The sequence below is a fragment of the Oncorhynchus gorbuscha genome, linkage group LG23 (genome assembly GCF_021184085.1).
Source record: "Oncorhynchus gorbuscha isolate QuinsamMale2020 ecotype Even-year linkage group LG23, OgorEven_v1.0, whole genome shotgun sequence".
NCBI classification, from domain to species: Eukaryota; Metazoa; Chordata; class Actinopteri; order Salmoniformes; family Salmonidae; genus Oncorhynchus; species Oncorhynchus gorbuscha.
Genome location: NC_060195.1, coordinates 18,332,860 through 18,348,470, shown reverse-complemented (window position 1 = coordinate 18,348,470; position 15,611 = coordinate 18,332,860). Strand labels below are relative to the sequence as shown.

The window sequence follows — 15,611 nt, the reverse complement described above, 5'->3', positions numbered from 1 at the left end:
ACTGACGTTACCATACTGACGTTACCATAGGCTACTGTACTGACGTTACCATAGGCTACTGTACTGACGTTACCATACTGACGTTACCATACTGACGTTACCATACTGACATTACCATAGGCTACTGTACTGACGTTACCATACTGACGTTACCATAGGCTACTGTACTGATGTTACCATACTGACGTTACCATAGGCTACTGTACTGACGTTACCATACTGACGTTACCATAGGCTACTGTACTGACGTTACCATACTGACGTTACCATACTGACGTTACCATAGGCTACTGTACTGACGTTACCATACTGACGTTACCATACTGACGTTACCATAGGCTACTGTACTGACATTACCATACTGACATTACCATAGGCTACTGTGTTGACGTTACCATACTGACGTTACCATAGGCTACTGTACTGACGTTACCATACTGACGTTACCATAGGCTACTGTACTGACATTACCATACTGACGTTACCATAGGCTACTGTACTGACATTACCATACTGACGTTACCATACTGACGTTACCATAGGCTACTGTGTTGACGTTACCATACTGACGTTACCATAGGCTACTGTACTGACGTTACCATACTGACGTTACCATAGGCTACTGTACTGACATTACCATACTGACGTTACCATAGGCTACTGTACTGACGTTACCATACTGACGTTACCGTAGGCTACTGTACTGATGTTACCGTAGGCTACCATACTGACGTTACCATAGCTACTCTACTGACGTTCCCATGCTGCCGTTACCATAGCTACTGTACTGACGTTACCATAGCTACTCTACTGACGTTCCCATGCTGCCGTTACCATAGCTACTGTACTGACGTTCCCGTGCTGACATTACCATAGGCTACTGTACTGACGTTACCATACTGACGTTACCACGGGCTACTGTACTGACGTTATGGTAGGCTGCTGTACTGGCGTTGCCGTAGGCTGCTGTACTGAAGTTACCCTAAGCTGCTGTACTGAAGTTACCCTAGGCTGCTGTACTGAAGTTACCCTAGGCTGCTGTACTGACGGTACTGTAGGCTACTGTGCTGACGTTGTAATTCTGTGGACCTAATTCTGATGATGCAGGTCATAACAAGATTCCCAGCACTTCAAGCCTCTTCCTCAACCCTTTCTTGCTCTCTCCCCATTTGTTTGTCCATCATGTATGTAAACAACTATCTTGCCTGCTCTATCCGCAGTGATTGGTGAAGTAATTTAATGTGAAAAAGTGTTGATTTCACATGTTAGGGAGATTACAGGGAGAATAGTGCGCTCACACAATAAGTGTGGTCACTGTCTCTTTAAATAGCTAACAGTCTCCCCCTGGCATCTGAGGAACCACCATGCAGTCTGGGGCCTGAGAGGAGGGAAGGAGAGTGAGAAAAACCCTACAATGATTTACTGGTACAGTACATATACCTTAGCCAACTACATTTAAACTCAGTTTTTCACAATTCCTGAAATTTAATCCTAGTAAAAAATCCCTGTTTTAGGTCAGTTAGGATCACCTCTTTATTTTAAGAATGTGAAATGTCAGAATAATAGTAGAGATAATGATTTATTTCAGCTTTTATTTCTTTCATCACATTCCCAGTGGGTCAGAAGTTTAGATACACTCAAATAGTATTTTGTAGCATTTAAATTGGGTGAATTTTGTCCCATTCCTCCTGACAGAGCTGGTGTAACTGAGTCAGGTTTGTAGTTCTCCTTGCCCGCACACACTTTTTTTCAGGGCTTTGTGGTGGCCACTCCAATACCTTGACCTTGTTGTCCTTAAGCTATTTTGCCACAACTTTGGAAGGATGCTTGGGGTCATTGTCCATTTGGAAGACCCATTTGCGACCAAGCTTTAACTTCCTGACTGATATCTTGAGATGTTGCTTCAATATATCCACCTAATTTTCCAGCCTCATGATGCCATCTATTTTGTGAAGTGTACCAGTCCCTCCTGCAGCAAAGCACCCCCACAACATGATGCTGCCCCCCCTGTGCTTCACGGTTGGGATGGTGTTCTTCAGCTTGCAAGCCTCCCCCTTTTTCCTCCCAATATAACGATGCTCATTATAGCCAAACAGTTCCATTTTCGTTTCATTAGACCAGAGGACAATTATTTTTCTGAGTTCTTGGCTGATTTCTTAGATTTTCCCATGATGTCAAGCAACGAGGCACTGAGTTTGAAGGTAGGCCTTGAAATACATCCACAGGTACACCTCCAATTAACTCAAATGATGTCAATTAGCCCATCAGAAGCTTTTAAAGCCATGACATAATTTTCTGGAATATTCCAAGCTGTTTAAGGCACAGTCAACTTAGTGTATGTAAACCTCTGACCCACTGTAATTGTGATACAGTGAATTATAAGTGAAATAATCTGTCTGTAAACAATTGTTGGAAAAATTACTTGTGTCATGCACAAAGTAGATGTCCTAACTGACTTGCCAGAACTATAGTTTGTTAATTAACAAGAAACTTGTGGAGTGGTTGAAAAACGAGTTTTAATGACACCAACCTAAGAGTATGTTAACTTCTGACTTCAACTCTACGTTCTCCATGTTTTCTACATTGTAACAAGTTAGCATCTGATCTATATTCTACTGTAACCTGGACCGCGTTCCAACATATTGCCTGTCTTATTGACAAATATCATTTTGCCATGTTTGCTTACTGCTTTGGCCGGGGAAGATGAAACACTAAATGGCTGCCAAGGGCAGTTCTCACATGAACAGGTCTCTCTTCTGTTGTCGTCCTCCCAACCATACATTCTAATGTTCATTGACCCATTACGCAAACCAAATGTCACCAAAATAATATATATATAGGGATTAGGGTGCCTTTTGGGATGCAACCCCACTCTGTTGGACTCAGAACAGACTGGAGACATTAAAGCTACCTTTGGCCCTTAAGACCCAGGGATGGTATTCCCCAGTGGGTCAAGCATGTCTCTGTGTGCAGTAGTCAGAACACGTTAACTCCATTGGGCACAGTAGTACAACATGTTGTTATTATCATAGTCATAAATGCCTGAATCTCTATCCATGGCTGAGTAGTAATAATAATAGATTTATTTTAGTGTATGTATTACAAATGGAATCTCAAAGTCGCATTAAAAAACATGGTTATTATTATACAGTACAGGTTATATAAGGAGGATACAGCATGTTAATATTATACTAGATCAGCTGTTATTCTACAGATTATATGACGAGGGAACAGCATGTTAATATTATACTAGATCAGCTGTTATTCTAGAGGTTATATAAGGAGGGTACAGCATGTTAATATTATACTAGATCAGCTGTTATTCTAGAGGTTATATAAGGAGGGAACGGCATGCTAATATTATACTAGATCAGCTGTTATTCTACAGATTATATGAGGGAACAGCATGTTAATATTATACTAGATCAGCTGTTATTCTAGAGGTTATATGAGGAGGGTACAGCATGCTAATATTATACTAGATCAGCTGTTATTCTACAGATTATATGAGGAGGGAACAGCATGTTATTATTATACTAGATCAGCTGTTATTCTGCAGGTTATATGAGTAGGATACAGCATGTTAATATTATACTAGATCAGCTGTTATTCTAGAGGTTATATAAGGAGGGTACAGCATGTTAATATTATACTAGATCAGCTGTTATTCTACAGATTATATGAGGGAACAGCATGTTAATATTATACTAGATCAGCTGTTATTCTACAGATTATATGAGGAGGGTACAGCATGCTAATATTATACTAGATCAGCTGTTATTCTAGAGGTTATATAAGGAGGGTACAGCATGTTAATATTATACTAGATCAGCTGTTATTCTACAGGTTATATGAGAGTACAGCATGTTAATATTATACTAGATCAGCTGTTATTCTACAGGTTATATGAGGAGGATACAGCATGTTAATATTATACTAGATCAGCTGTTATTCTACACGTTATATGAGGAGGATACAGCATGTTAATATTATACTAGATCAGCTGTTATTCTTCAGGTTACATGAGGAGGGTACTGTTACGGTTTTCTTCCAAAGAAGGAGAGGCGGACCAAAACACAGTGTGGTTACCTTTATACATCTTTATTAAAGATAAAAAATGAACAATATACTTCTACAAAAACAAGAAACGTGAAAAACCGAAACAGCCCTATCTGGTGCAACAAACACAGAGACAGGAACAATCACTCACGAAACACTCAAACAATATGGCTGCCTAAATATGGTTCCCAATCAGAGACAACGATAAACACCTGCCTCTGATTGAGAACCACTCTAGGCAACCATAGACTTACCTAGACTACTTCACTAAACCACAATCCCATAACCTACAAAAAAAACCTAGACAAAACACACCACATAAATACCCATGTCACACCCTGGCCTGACCAAAATAATAAAGAAAACACAAAATACTAAGGCCAGGGCGTGACAGTACCCCCCCTAACCTTAACCAAGGGCCCCACTGGACTGAGGGGCAGCTCGGGACTGAGGGGCAGCTCGGGACTGAGGGGCAGCTCGGGACTGAGGGGCAGCTCGGGACTGAGGGGCAGCTCGGGACTGAGGGGCAGCTCGGGACTGAGGGACAGCTCGGGACTGAGAGGAAGCTCAGGCAGGTTGACGGCTCTGGCTGCTCCATGCTGACTGGCGACTCTGGCTGCTCCATGCTGACTGGCGACTCTGGCTGCTCCATGCTGACTGGCGACTCTGGCTGCTCCATGCTGACTGGCGACTCTGGCTGCTCCATGCTGACTGGCGACTCTGGCTGCTCCATGCTGACTGGCGACTCTGGCTGCTCCATGCTGACTGGCGACTCTGGCTGCTCCATGCTGACTGGCGACTCTGGCTGCTCCATGCTGACTGGCGACTCTGGCTGCTCCATGCTGACTGGCGACTCTGGCGGCTCATGACAGGCGGGAGACTCTGGCGGCTCATGACAGGCGGGAGACTCTGGCGGCTCATGACAGGCGGGAGACTCTGGCGGCTCATGACAGGCGGGAGACTCTGGCGGCTCATGACAGGCGGGAGACTCTGGCGGCTCATGACAGAAGGGAGACTCTGGCGGCTCATCACACCCTGGCCTGACCAAAATCGAGGTTGACATGTTCTTCTGCAGTGCACACACATGTTGGCTTCTGGAGTTTGTCAGCAGGTTGGCTGTGAAAGGTTGCACAGAGGTTGTACACTGGTTGTAAATATTTTGCAAGCAGTGCATAGGTTGCAGACATGTACTTCAGACAGACTGTCCAGACACCACAGACCCGTTATCAGTTGACATACATGTACTGTAACAAGTACCATGTTGAAGGACACAGATTAAAGGATTCATCCGACCTTGTCCTTACTGTAGTTAATGACCCTCTTATCTGGGTAGCTCTCATGTTGCTTGGAAATGGCTTTGAGGTTACATTTTGACTGTATCAATATGGAAAATAATCCTGTTAATGTGTGGATTATAATAACAATTTTTTGCTTTCCTCAATCCATCTCTCACTACCTTCAATATCCCTCCCTCTACCACTACCTCTTCCCGACCTGTCCCTCCCTCTCCTCCCTGCCTCCAGCCTGGGTGGGGGCCCTGGCGATGGGCATGATCTTCTTCTGTTCCCCGGTGGTCTCCATGTTCACCGATCACTTTGGCTGCAGGAAGACAGCTGTGGGCGGGGCCACCGTGGCCTTCATCGGACTCCTCAGCACCGCCTTCGCAAAGTAACAAACTTCTGTTCTAGAGCCCCTCTAGAACCCTCCAAACATTCTAGAATCATTAAAACACTCCACACCGTGTATTACTATGACAACCAATCTACTCTAGAACTATTACAACCCATCTACTCTAGAGCCCTTCTAGAACCCTCCAAACATTCTAGAATCATTAGAACACTCCACACCGTTTATTACTATGACAACCCATCTACTCTAGAACTATTACAACCCATCTACTCTAGAGCCCTTCTAGAACCCTCCACAATCTTTAGAACTGTCCTTGTATGTTTTGCCACTCCTTTTGCACACAATTTACACGTCCTGCCCTCAGTGACTTGAGCATTACACATTCACGTTAGGGTGTCACAGGCTCTGTTCCAGAATTTACACTAACTTACTACTTATAAGGAAGTAAAGTATTGGATATACAGTGCATTCGGAAAGTATTCAGACCTCTTGACTTTTTCCACATTTTGTTACGTTACAGCCTTATTCTAAAATTGATTAAATCAAAAAAATTCCCCCTCATCAATCTATACACAATAGCACATAATGACGAAGCAAAAATAGGTTTTTAGAATGTATTACAAAATAAAAAACGATATCATATTTACATAAGTATTCAGATCCTTTACACAGTACTTTGTTGAAGCACCTTTGGCAGCAATTACAGCCTCAAGTCTTCTTGAGTGTGACACTACAAGCTTGGCACACCTGTATTTGGGGAGTTTCTCCCATTCTTCTGTGCAGATCCTCTCAAGCTCTGTCAGGTTGGATGGGGAATGTTGCTGCACAGCTATTTTCAGGTCTCTCCAGAGATGTTTGATCGGGTTCAAGTCCGGGTTCTGGCTGGGCCACCCAAGGATATTCAGAGACTTGTCCCGAAGCCACTCCTGCATTGACTTGGCTGTGTGCTTAGGGTCGTTGTCCTGTTGGAAGGTGAACCTTCGCACCAGTCCTGAGCGTTCTGGAGCAGGTTTTTTTTATCAAGGATCTCTCTGTACTTTGCTCCGTTCATCTTTCCTGTATTCCTGACTAGTCTCCCAGTCCCTGCTGCTGAAAAACATCCCCACAGCATGATGCTGCCACCACCATGCTTTACCATAGGGATGGAGCCAGGTTTCCTCCAGATGTGATGCTTGGCATTCAATCCTGTCTTGAACATCATGGCTTGGTTTTTGTTCTGACATGCACTGTCAACTGTGGGACCTTATATAGACAGGTGTGTGCCTTTCCAAATTATGTCCAATTAATTGAATTTACCACAGGTGGACTCCAATCAAGTTGTCGAAACATCTCAAGATTGATCAATGGAAACAGAATGCATATGAGCTCAATTTCTAGTCTCATAGCAAAGGGTCTGAATACTTACGTAAATAAGGTATTTCCGTTTTTTCTTTTTAATACATTTGCAAACATTTCGAAAAACCTGTTTTTGCTTTGTCGTTACGAGGTATTGTGTGTAGAGTGAGGAAAACAATTCATTTAATTTATTTTAGAATAAGGCTGTAATGTAACAAAATGTGGAAAACGTCAAGGGGCCTGAATACTTTCCGAATGCACTGTATATTCTAGGTGCTAAGTTATGCTAGTGTGGAACAAAGCACAGTGGTGAGATCGCCTGCCTCTTCACCCGTTAGAATTGACATATATTAGTTTTCCAGTGTTTTATTACCTCTACCCCTGCTCGCCCAGGTCCCTCAGCCTACGGTATTTCACCTATGGGATCCTGTTTGGCTGTGGCTCTTCCTTTGCCTTCCAGCCCTCCCTGGTGATCCTGGGCCACTACTTCCGGCAGCGGCTGGGCCTGGCCAACGGCGTGGTGACGGCGGGCAGCAGCCTGTTCTCCATGGGCCTCCCGGTGCTGCTCACCAAGGTGGTGGAGCCGCTGGGTCTCAGCAGAACCTTCCAGATCCTCAGCCTCTTCATGCTGGTACTGTTGTAATGTGTTCAATGATAATCCATTACACAGCCTGTTTATTTACGTTTTCCTGATTTTGAATGATGTGACTCGTTGAAGTAAACGTCAGATTCGACTTTGAACAAGTGTTTCTTTTTGTTCTTTTAAACTTAACAGGTCCAGGCCCTGCTGGCCCTGACCTTCAGACCCCTGCTGCCCCAGAGAGCTCCAATGGGACCACCAGAACCAGGGGGCCCCGCTGGGTCCACAACCCAGCCAGGAGCCCCTGCCCGAGGAAGCCGCTGGAGCAGGGCCCAGACCCAGGTCCGGAAGGCCTTTAACGTGAAGGTGTTCCACATCGTCACCTACCGGGTGTGGGCGTTCGGGGTGTCTACAGCTGTGCTGGGTTACTTTGTGCCTTACATCCACTTGGTAAGGGCTCAGAGACCATCAATACAATTTCTTCAAGATTTGACCATTTTCTTGATATTGTGTTGTATTTAGGGCACCGTTTTCACACCTATTCTGTGAGTGAAATTATAATGATAGAATTATAATAATCTGCAGCACAATTTATGATGTCACTTTTCTTTAACAATTTCAATTTAGAATGTTGCTGTGTGTTGGTTTACAGCGCAGCTGTGTTAGCGAGGGGAAAATAATGTCACCCTAACTGCTTCTAGTGTCAGCTTAATTGGCATCTTATCGTATGTAGGAAAACTAGACTTTCTGACCAAGAGTTCACCAAGTCGACTTAAGAGGAACTCTTGTGTAATATTGTGTTGCGTTACGTTGTGTGTTGGGTTAGATTACGTTGTGTGTTGGGTTAGGTTACATTGTGTTGGGTTAGGTCGTGTCATATTGTGTTGTGTTGGGTTAGCTTGTGTTGTTGTGAATTGGGTTAGGTTACATTGTGTGTGTTGTTGTGTTAGGTTGTGTCATTGTGTGTTGGGTTAGGTTACATTGTGAATTGGGTTAGGTTACATTGTGTGTTAGGTTACATTGTGTGTTGGGTTAGGTTACATTGTGTGTTGGGTTAGGTTACATTGTGTGTTGGGTTAGGTTACATTGTGTGTTGGGTTAGGTTACATTGTGTGTTGGGTTAGGTTACATTGTGTGTTGGGTTAGGTTACATTGTGTGTTGGGTTAGGTTACATTGTGTGTTGGGTTAGGTTACATTGTGTGTTGGGTTAGGTTACATTGTGTGTTGGGTTAGGTTACATTGTGTGTTGGGTTAGGTTACATTGTGTGTTAGGTTACATTGTGTGTTGGGTTAGGTTACATTGTGTGTTAGGTTACATTGTGTGTTGGGTTAGGTTACATTGTGTGTTAGGTTACATTGTGTGTTGGGTTAGGTTACATTGTGTGTTGGGTTACATTGTGTGTTGGGTTAGGTTACATTGTGTGTTGGGTTAGGTTACATTGTGTGTTGGGTTAGGTTACATTGTGTGTTGGGTTAGGTTACATTGTGTGTTGGGTTAGGTTACATTGTGTGTTGGGTTAGGTTACATTGTGTGTTGGGTTAGGTTACATTGTGTGTTGGGTTACATTGTGTGTTAGGTTACATTGTGTGTTAGGTTACATTGTGTGTTGGGTTAGGTTACATTGTGTGTTGGGTTAGGTTACATTGTGTGTTGGGTTAGGTTACATTGTGTGTTGGGTTAGGTTACATTGTGTGTTGGGTTAGGTTACATTGTGTGTTGGGTTAGGTTACATTGTGTGTTGGGTTAGGTTACATTGTGTGTTGGGTTAGGTTACATTGTGTGTTGGGTTAGGTTACATTGTGTGTTGGGTTAGGTTACATTGTGTGTTGGGTTAGGTTACATTGTGTGTTGGGTTAGGTTACATTGTGTGTTGGGTTAGGTTACATTGTGTGTTGGGTTAGGTTACATTGTGTGTTGGGTTAGGTTACATTGTGTGTTGGGTTAGGTTACATTGTGTGTTGGGTTAGGTTACATTGTGTGTTGGGTTAGGTTACATTGTGTGTTGGGTTAGGTTACATTGTGTGTTGGGTTAGGTTACATTGTGTGTTGGGTTAGGTTACATTGTGTGTTGGGTTAGGTTACATTGTGTGTTGGGTTAGGTTACATTGTGTGTTGGGTTAGGTTACATTGTGTGTTAGGTTACATTGTGTGTTAGGTTACATTGTGTGTTGGGTTACATTGTGTGTTAGGTTACATTGTGTGTTAGGTTACATTGTGTGTTAGGTTACATTGTGTGTTGGGTTACATTGTGTGTTGGGTTAGGTTACATTGTGTGTTGGGTTAGGTTACATTGTGTGTTGGGTTAGGTTACATTGTGTGTTGGGTTAGGTTACATTGTGTGTTGGGTTAGGTTACATTGTGTGTTGGGTTAGGTTACATTGTGTGTTGGGTTAGGTTACATTGTGTGTTGGGTTAGGTTACATTGTGTGTTGGGTTACATTGTGTGTTGGGTTACATTGTGTGTTGGGTTACATTGTGTGTTGGGTTAGGTTACATTGTGTGTTGGGTTAGGTTACATTGTGTGTTGGGTTAGGTTACATTGTGTGTTGGGTTAGGTTACATTGTGTGTTGGGTTAGGTTACATTGTGTGTTGGGTTAGGTTACATTGTGTGTTGGGTTAGGTTACATTGTGTGTTGGGTTAGGTTACATTGTGTGTTGGGTTACATTGTGTGTTAGGTTACATTGTGTGTTGGGTTAGGTTATATTGTGTGTTGGGTTAGGTTACATTGTGTGTTAGGTTACATTGTGTGTTAGGTTACATTGTGTGTTAGGTTACATTGTGTGTTGGGTTACATTGTGTGTTAGGTTACATTGTGTGTTAGGTTACATTGTGTGTTAGGTTACATTGTGTTTTAGGTTACATTGTGTGTTAGGTTACATTGTGTGTTGGGTTAGGTTACATTGTGTGTTGGGTTAGGTTACATTGTGTGTTGGGTTAGGTTACATTGTGTGTTAGGTTACATTGTGTGTTGGGTTAGGTTACATTGTGTGTTAGGTTACATTGTGTGTTGGGTTAGGTTACATTGTGTGTTGGGTTAGGTTACATTGTGTGTTGGGTTAGGTTACATTGTGTGTTGGGTTAGGTTACATTGTGGGTTAGGTTACATTGTGTGTTAGGTTACATTGTGTGTTAGGTTACATTGTGTGTTGGGTTACATTGTGTGTTGGGTTAGGTTACATTGTGTGTTGGGTTAGGTTACATTCATTGTGTGTTGGGTTAGGTTACATTCATTGTGTGTTGGGTTAGGTTACATTGTGTGTTGGGTTAGGTTACATTGTGTGTTGGGTTAGGTTACATTGTGTGTTGGGTTAGGTTACATTCATTGTGTGTTAGGTTACATTGTGTGTTAGGTTACATTGTGTGTTGGGTTAGGTTACATTGTGTGTTAGGTTACATTGTGTGTTGGGTTAGGTTACATTGTGTGTTAGGTTACATTGTGTGTTGGGTTAGGTTACATTGTGTGTTGGGTTAGGTTACATTGTGTGTTGGGTTAGGTTACATTGTGTGTTAGGTTACATTGTGTGTTAGGTTACATTGTGTGTTAGGTTACATTGTGTGTTGGGTTACATTGTGTGTTGGGTTAGGTTACATTGTGTGTTGGGTTAGGTTACATTGTGTGTTGGGTTAGGTTACATTCATTGTGTGTTGGGTTAGGTTACATTGTGTGTTGGGTTAGGTTACATTGTGTGTTGGGTTAGGTTACATTGTGTGTTGGGTTAGGTTACATTCATTGTGTGTTGGGTTAGGTTACATTGTGTGTTGGGTTAGGTTACATTGTGTGTTGGGTTAGGTTACATTGTGTGTTGGGTTAGGTTACATTGTGTGTTGGGTTAGGTTACATTGTGTGTTGGGTTAGGTTACATTGTGTGTTGGGTTAGGTTACATTGTGTGTTGGGTTAGGTTACATTCATTGTGTGTTGGGTTAGGTTGTCAGACAGACCCACTTATCTAAAATAAGCAGCTAGTGACATTGTTGCATGGTGATGTGAGGAATATCAAGGAGACACCTTGTCACAGCAGTATCTTACGTTAAAAATCCTAGATGTATGAGGAAGGAGGACGGAAGGAGAGAGAGAGGGAGGGAAGGAGTAGAAAGAGAGAGGGAGGGAAGGAGTAGAAAGAGAGAGGGAGGGAAGGAGTAGAAAGAGAGAGGGAGGGAAGGAGTAGAAAGAGAGAGGGAGGGAAGGAGTAGAAAGAGAGAGGGAGGGAAGGAGTAGAAAGAGAGAGGGAGGGAAGGAGTAGAAAGAGAGAGGGAGGGAAGGAGTAGAAAGAGAGAGGGAGGGAAGGAGTAGAAAGAGAGAGGGAGGGAAGGAGTAGAAAGAGAGAGGGAGGGAAGGAGTAGAAAGAGAGAGGGAGGGAAGGAGTAGAAAGAGAGAGGGAGGGAAGGAGTAGAAAGAGAGAGGGAGGGACAGAGAGCGGTAGATGTGTAGTGTGAAGTTCTGCTAGACAAGTCAGATGTTTCTGGCAGCCTCCCCACTGCCTGTCCTGTTTTCTCAGGTCCCAGAGCCTGTCCTGTTTTCTCAGGTCCCATAGCCTGTCCTGTTTTCTCAGGTCCCAGAGCCTGTCCTGTTTTCTCAGGTCCCAGAGCCTGTCCTGTTTTCTCAGGTCCCAGAGCCTGTCCTGTTTTCTCAGGTCCCAGAGCCTGTCCTGTTTTCTCAGGTCCCAGAGCCTGTCCTGTTTTCTCAGGCCCCAGAGCATGTCCTGTTTTCTCAGGCCCCAGAGCCTGTCCTGTTTTCTCAGGCCCCAGAGCCTGTCCTGTTTCCTCAGGCCCCAGAGCCTGTCCTGTTTTCTCAGGCCCCAGAGCCTGTCCTGTTTTCTCAGGCCCCAGAGCCTGTCCTGTTTTCTCAGGTCCCAGAGCCTGTCCTGTTTTCTCAGGTCCCAGAGCCTGTCCTGTTTTCTCAGGTCCCAGAGCCTGTCCTGTTTTCTCAGGCCCCAGAGCCTGTCCTGTTTTCTCAGGCCCCAGAGCCTGTCCTGTTTTCTCAGGCCCCAGAGCCTGTCCTGTTTTCTCAGGCCCCAGAGCCTGTCCTGTTTTCTCAGGCCCCAGAGCCTGTCCTGTTTTCTCAGGTCCCAGAGCCAGTCCTGTTTTCTCAGGCCCCAGAGCCTTTTTGTTGTGCTCTTTGCTTTAGGTCAGCCCTAAACATGGGTATCCTATGGCCCTTGATGTTATGCTGGTGCCATGTAGTGCAGAATCAAAGCAGAGGAACCACTTCACATGTTTCCTCAGGGAGAGAAGCTTCTGATCAGGAATGGACTTCAGAGGGTTTTGTGTTTTGGATCAGATTCAGGTGTTGGGCGGAGAGGAGAGAAAGGAAATCGCTCACCTATAGCTCCGCCTCTTCCTGCTTCATTGTTGACAGTTCTTCTGACAGTGGGACGTTGATGAAAAAAATGTGTTATTCCAAGGAATGGTTATGGAAATTTGAAATGTTATAAGGAGAAAATATCCCTGTTTCTCCATTGAAATCCCTTCCCATTGATGATTTCAACGTTGGAATAACACACATGAAAGAATCCATGAGGACATATCAAGAAATTACTACGCATTTGATGTGCAATTCTGTATTTTGTTTGGCTGCTTCCAACCCCTCAGGGTATGTATGTATCTATCCAGGGGCTTGGTTTGGCTGCTTCCAACCCCTCAGGGTGTGTATGTATCCAGGGCGCTTGGTTTGGCTGCTTCCAACCCCTCAGGGTGTGTATGTATCCAGGGGCTTGGTTTGGCTGCTTCCAACCCCTCAGGGGTGTATGTATCCAGGGGGCTTGGTGTGGCTGCTTCCAACCCCTCAGGGGTGTATGTATCCAGGGGGCTTGGTGTGGCTGCTTCCAACCCCTCAGGGGTGTATGTATCCAGGGGGCTTGGTTTGAAAGCAGCAATTAGATTCTTTTCACCCCTTTTTCGTGGTATCCAATTGGCCAACTGTGCCAGGCCCGCCACAGGAGTCGCTAGTGCACGTTGAGACAAGGATATCCCTGCCGGCCAAACCCTCCCAAACCCGGACAACGCTGGGCCAATTGTGCGCCACCCCATGGGCCTCCCATTCGCGGTCGGCTGCGACAGAGCCTGGACTCGAACCCACACAACCCAACAGCTAGCACTGCGATGCAGTGCCTTAGACCACTGCGCCACTTGGGAGGCTCTAAGCAATGGACATTTTAAAGTATTCCTCTTGTTCTTTTCCACCAGATGAACTTCGTGAAGGAGCAGTTCAAGGAGCCCCAGAAGGAGTGGATCCTATTGGTGTGTATAGGAGCCTCATCTGGTGTGGGACGCCTCCTCTTCGGGAAAGTAGGAGACCTCATTCCCGGAGCCAAGAAGATCTGGATGCAGGTGAAGTAACCCTCTTCGGCATTCAATTGTCAGCTTAATTGGAACCAATTCCGATGTTTAAATATGGGTAAGCACGTCAGCCACATCCCCTTGGTCTTTTCCTCTGGGTGGTGACTGCTACTAAATACTTCAAATACATGACTATTTCAAATACATACAATACCGTTCAAAAGTTTGGGGTCACTTAGAAATGTCCTTGTTTTTTAAAGAAAATACCATTTGTTGTACTTTAAAATAATATCAAATTGATCAGAAATATGATGTACAGTTGTGGCCTAAAGTTTTGAGAATGACACAAATATACATTTTCACAAAGTCTGCTTCCTCAGTTTGTATGATGGCAATTTGCATATAGTCCAGAATGTTGGGAAGGGTGATCAGATGAATTGCAAAGCGTCTGCTAAATGGCATTTATTATTATTATTATTAACTGAATCCCCAAAAACATTTTCACTGCATCCCCAAAAACATTTTCACTGCATTTCAGCCCTGCCACAAAAGGACCAGCTGACATCATGTCAGTTATTCTCTTGTTAACACAGGTGTGAGTGTTGACAAGGACAAGGCTGGAGATCACTCTGTCATGCTGATTGAGTTCGAATAACAGACTGGAAGCTTCAAAAGGAGGGTGGTGCTTGGAATCATTGTTCTTCCTCTGTCAACCATGGTTACCTGCAAGGAAACACGTGCCATCATCATTGCTTTGCACAAAAAGGGCTTCACAGGCAAGGATATTGCTGCCAGTAAGATTGCACCTAAATCAACCATTAATTGGATCATCAAGAACTTCAAGGAAAGCGGTTCAATTGTTGTGAAGAAGGCTTCAGGGCACCCAAGAAAGTCCAGCAAGCGCCAGGATCGTCTCCTAAAGTTGCTTCAGCTGCAGGATCAGGGCACCACCAGTACAGAGCTTGCTCAGGAATGGCAGCAGGCAGGTGTGAGTGCATTTGCACGCACAGTGAGGCGAAGACTTTAGGAGGAAGGCCTGGTGTCAAGAAGGGCAGCAAAGAAGCCACTTCTCTCCAGGAAAAACATCAGGGACAGACTGATATTCTGCAAAAGGTACAGGGATTGGACTGCTGAGGACTGAGGTAAAGTCATTTTCTCTGATGAATCCCCTTTCCGATTGTTTGGGGCATCCGTAAAAAAGCTTGTCCGGAGAAGACAAGGTGAGCGCTACCATCAGTCCTGTGTCATGCCAACAGTAAAGTATCCTGAGACCATTCATGTGTGGGGCTGCTTCTCAGCCAAGGGAGTGGGCTCACTCACAATTTTGCCTAAGAACACAACCATGAATAAAGAATGGTACCATAATCTATCTGGTAACAATTGTTGAAAAACTACTTCTGTCATGCACAAAGTAGGTGACCTAACCGACTTGCCAAAACTATAGTTTGTTAACAAAAGATATGTGGAGTGGTTGAAAACGAGTTTTAATGACTCCAATCTAAGTGTATGTAACCCCCCCCCCCAAAAAATGGCTTTTCTTTCAAAAACAAGGACATTTCTAAGTGACCCCATTCTTTTGAACGGTAGTGTAGTAAAATACTCGCTCCGCTTGATAAAATGGAACTAATTGAAGTGGTTGAAAGTATTTAACATGGACTTGTTTGCCATGTTGGTCAGTTTCTTTGTTGTTTCTGTATGAAGTGGAAGAGTGTATAAGGGAGAAGGTA

The 15,611-nt window shown here is 44.1% G+C and overlaps 1 protein-coding gene across 2 annotated transcripts in view; it reads left to right on the top strand.

Moving 5' to 3' along the window:
- Nucleotides 1-15,611, top strand: part of LOC124010360 (monocarboxylate transporter 8-like) — a 31,758-nt gene that overhangs the window by 9,301 nt on the left and 6,846 nt on the right. For both annotated transcript variants that reach the window (XM_046322724.1, XM_046322725.1), the window contains exons 2-5: nucleotides 5,583-5,727; nucleotides 7,417-7,654; nucleotides 7,799-8,053; nucleotides 13,792-13,935. In XM_046322724.1, the coding sequence (XP_046178680.1) occupies nucleotides 5,583-5,727; nucleotides 7,417-7,654; nucleotides 7,799-8,053; nucleotides 13,792-13,935 (782 nt within the window). The remainder of the gene's footprint in view (nucleotides 1-5,582; nucleotides 5,728-7,416; nucleotides 7,655-7,798; nucleotides 8,054-13,791; nucleotides 13,936-15,611) is intronic.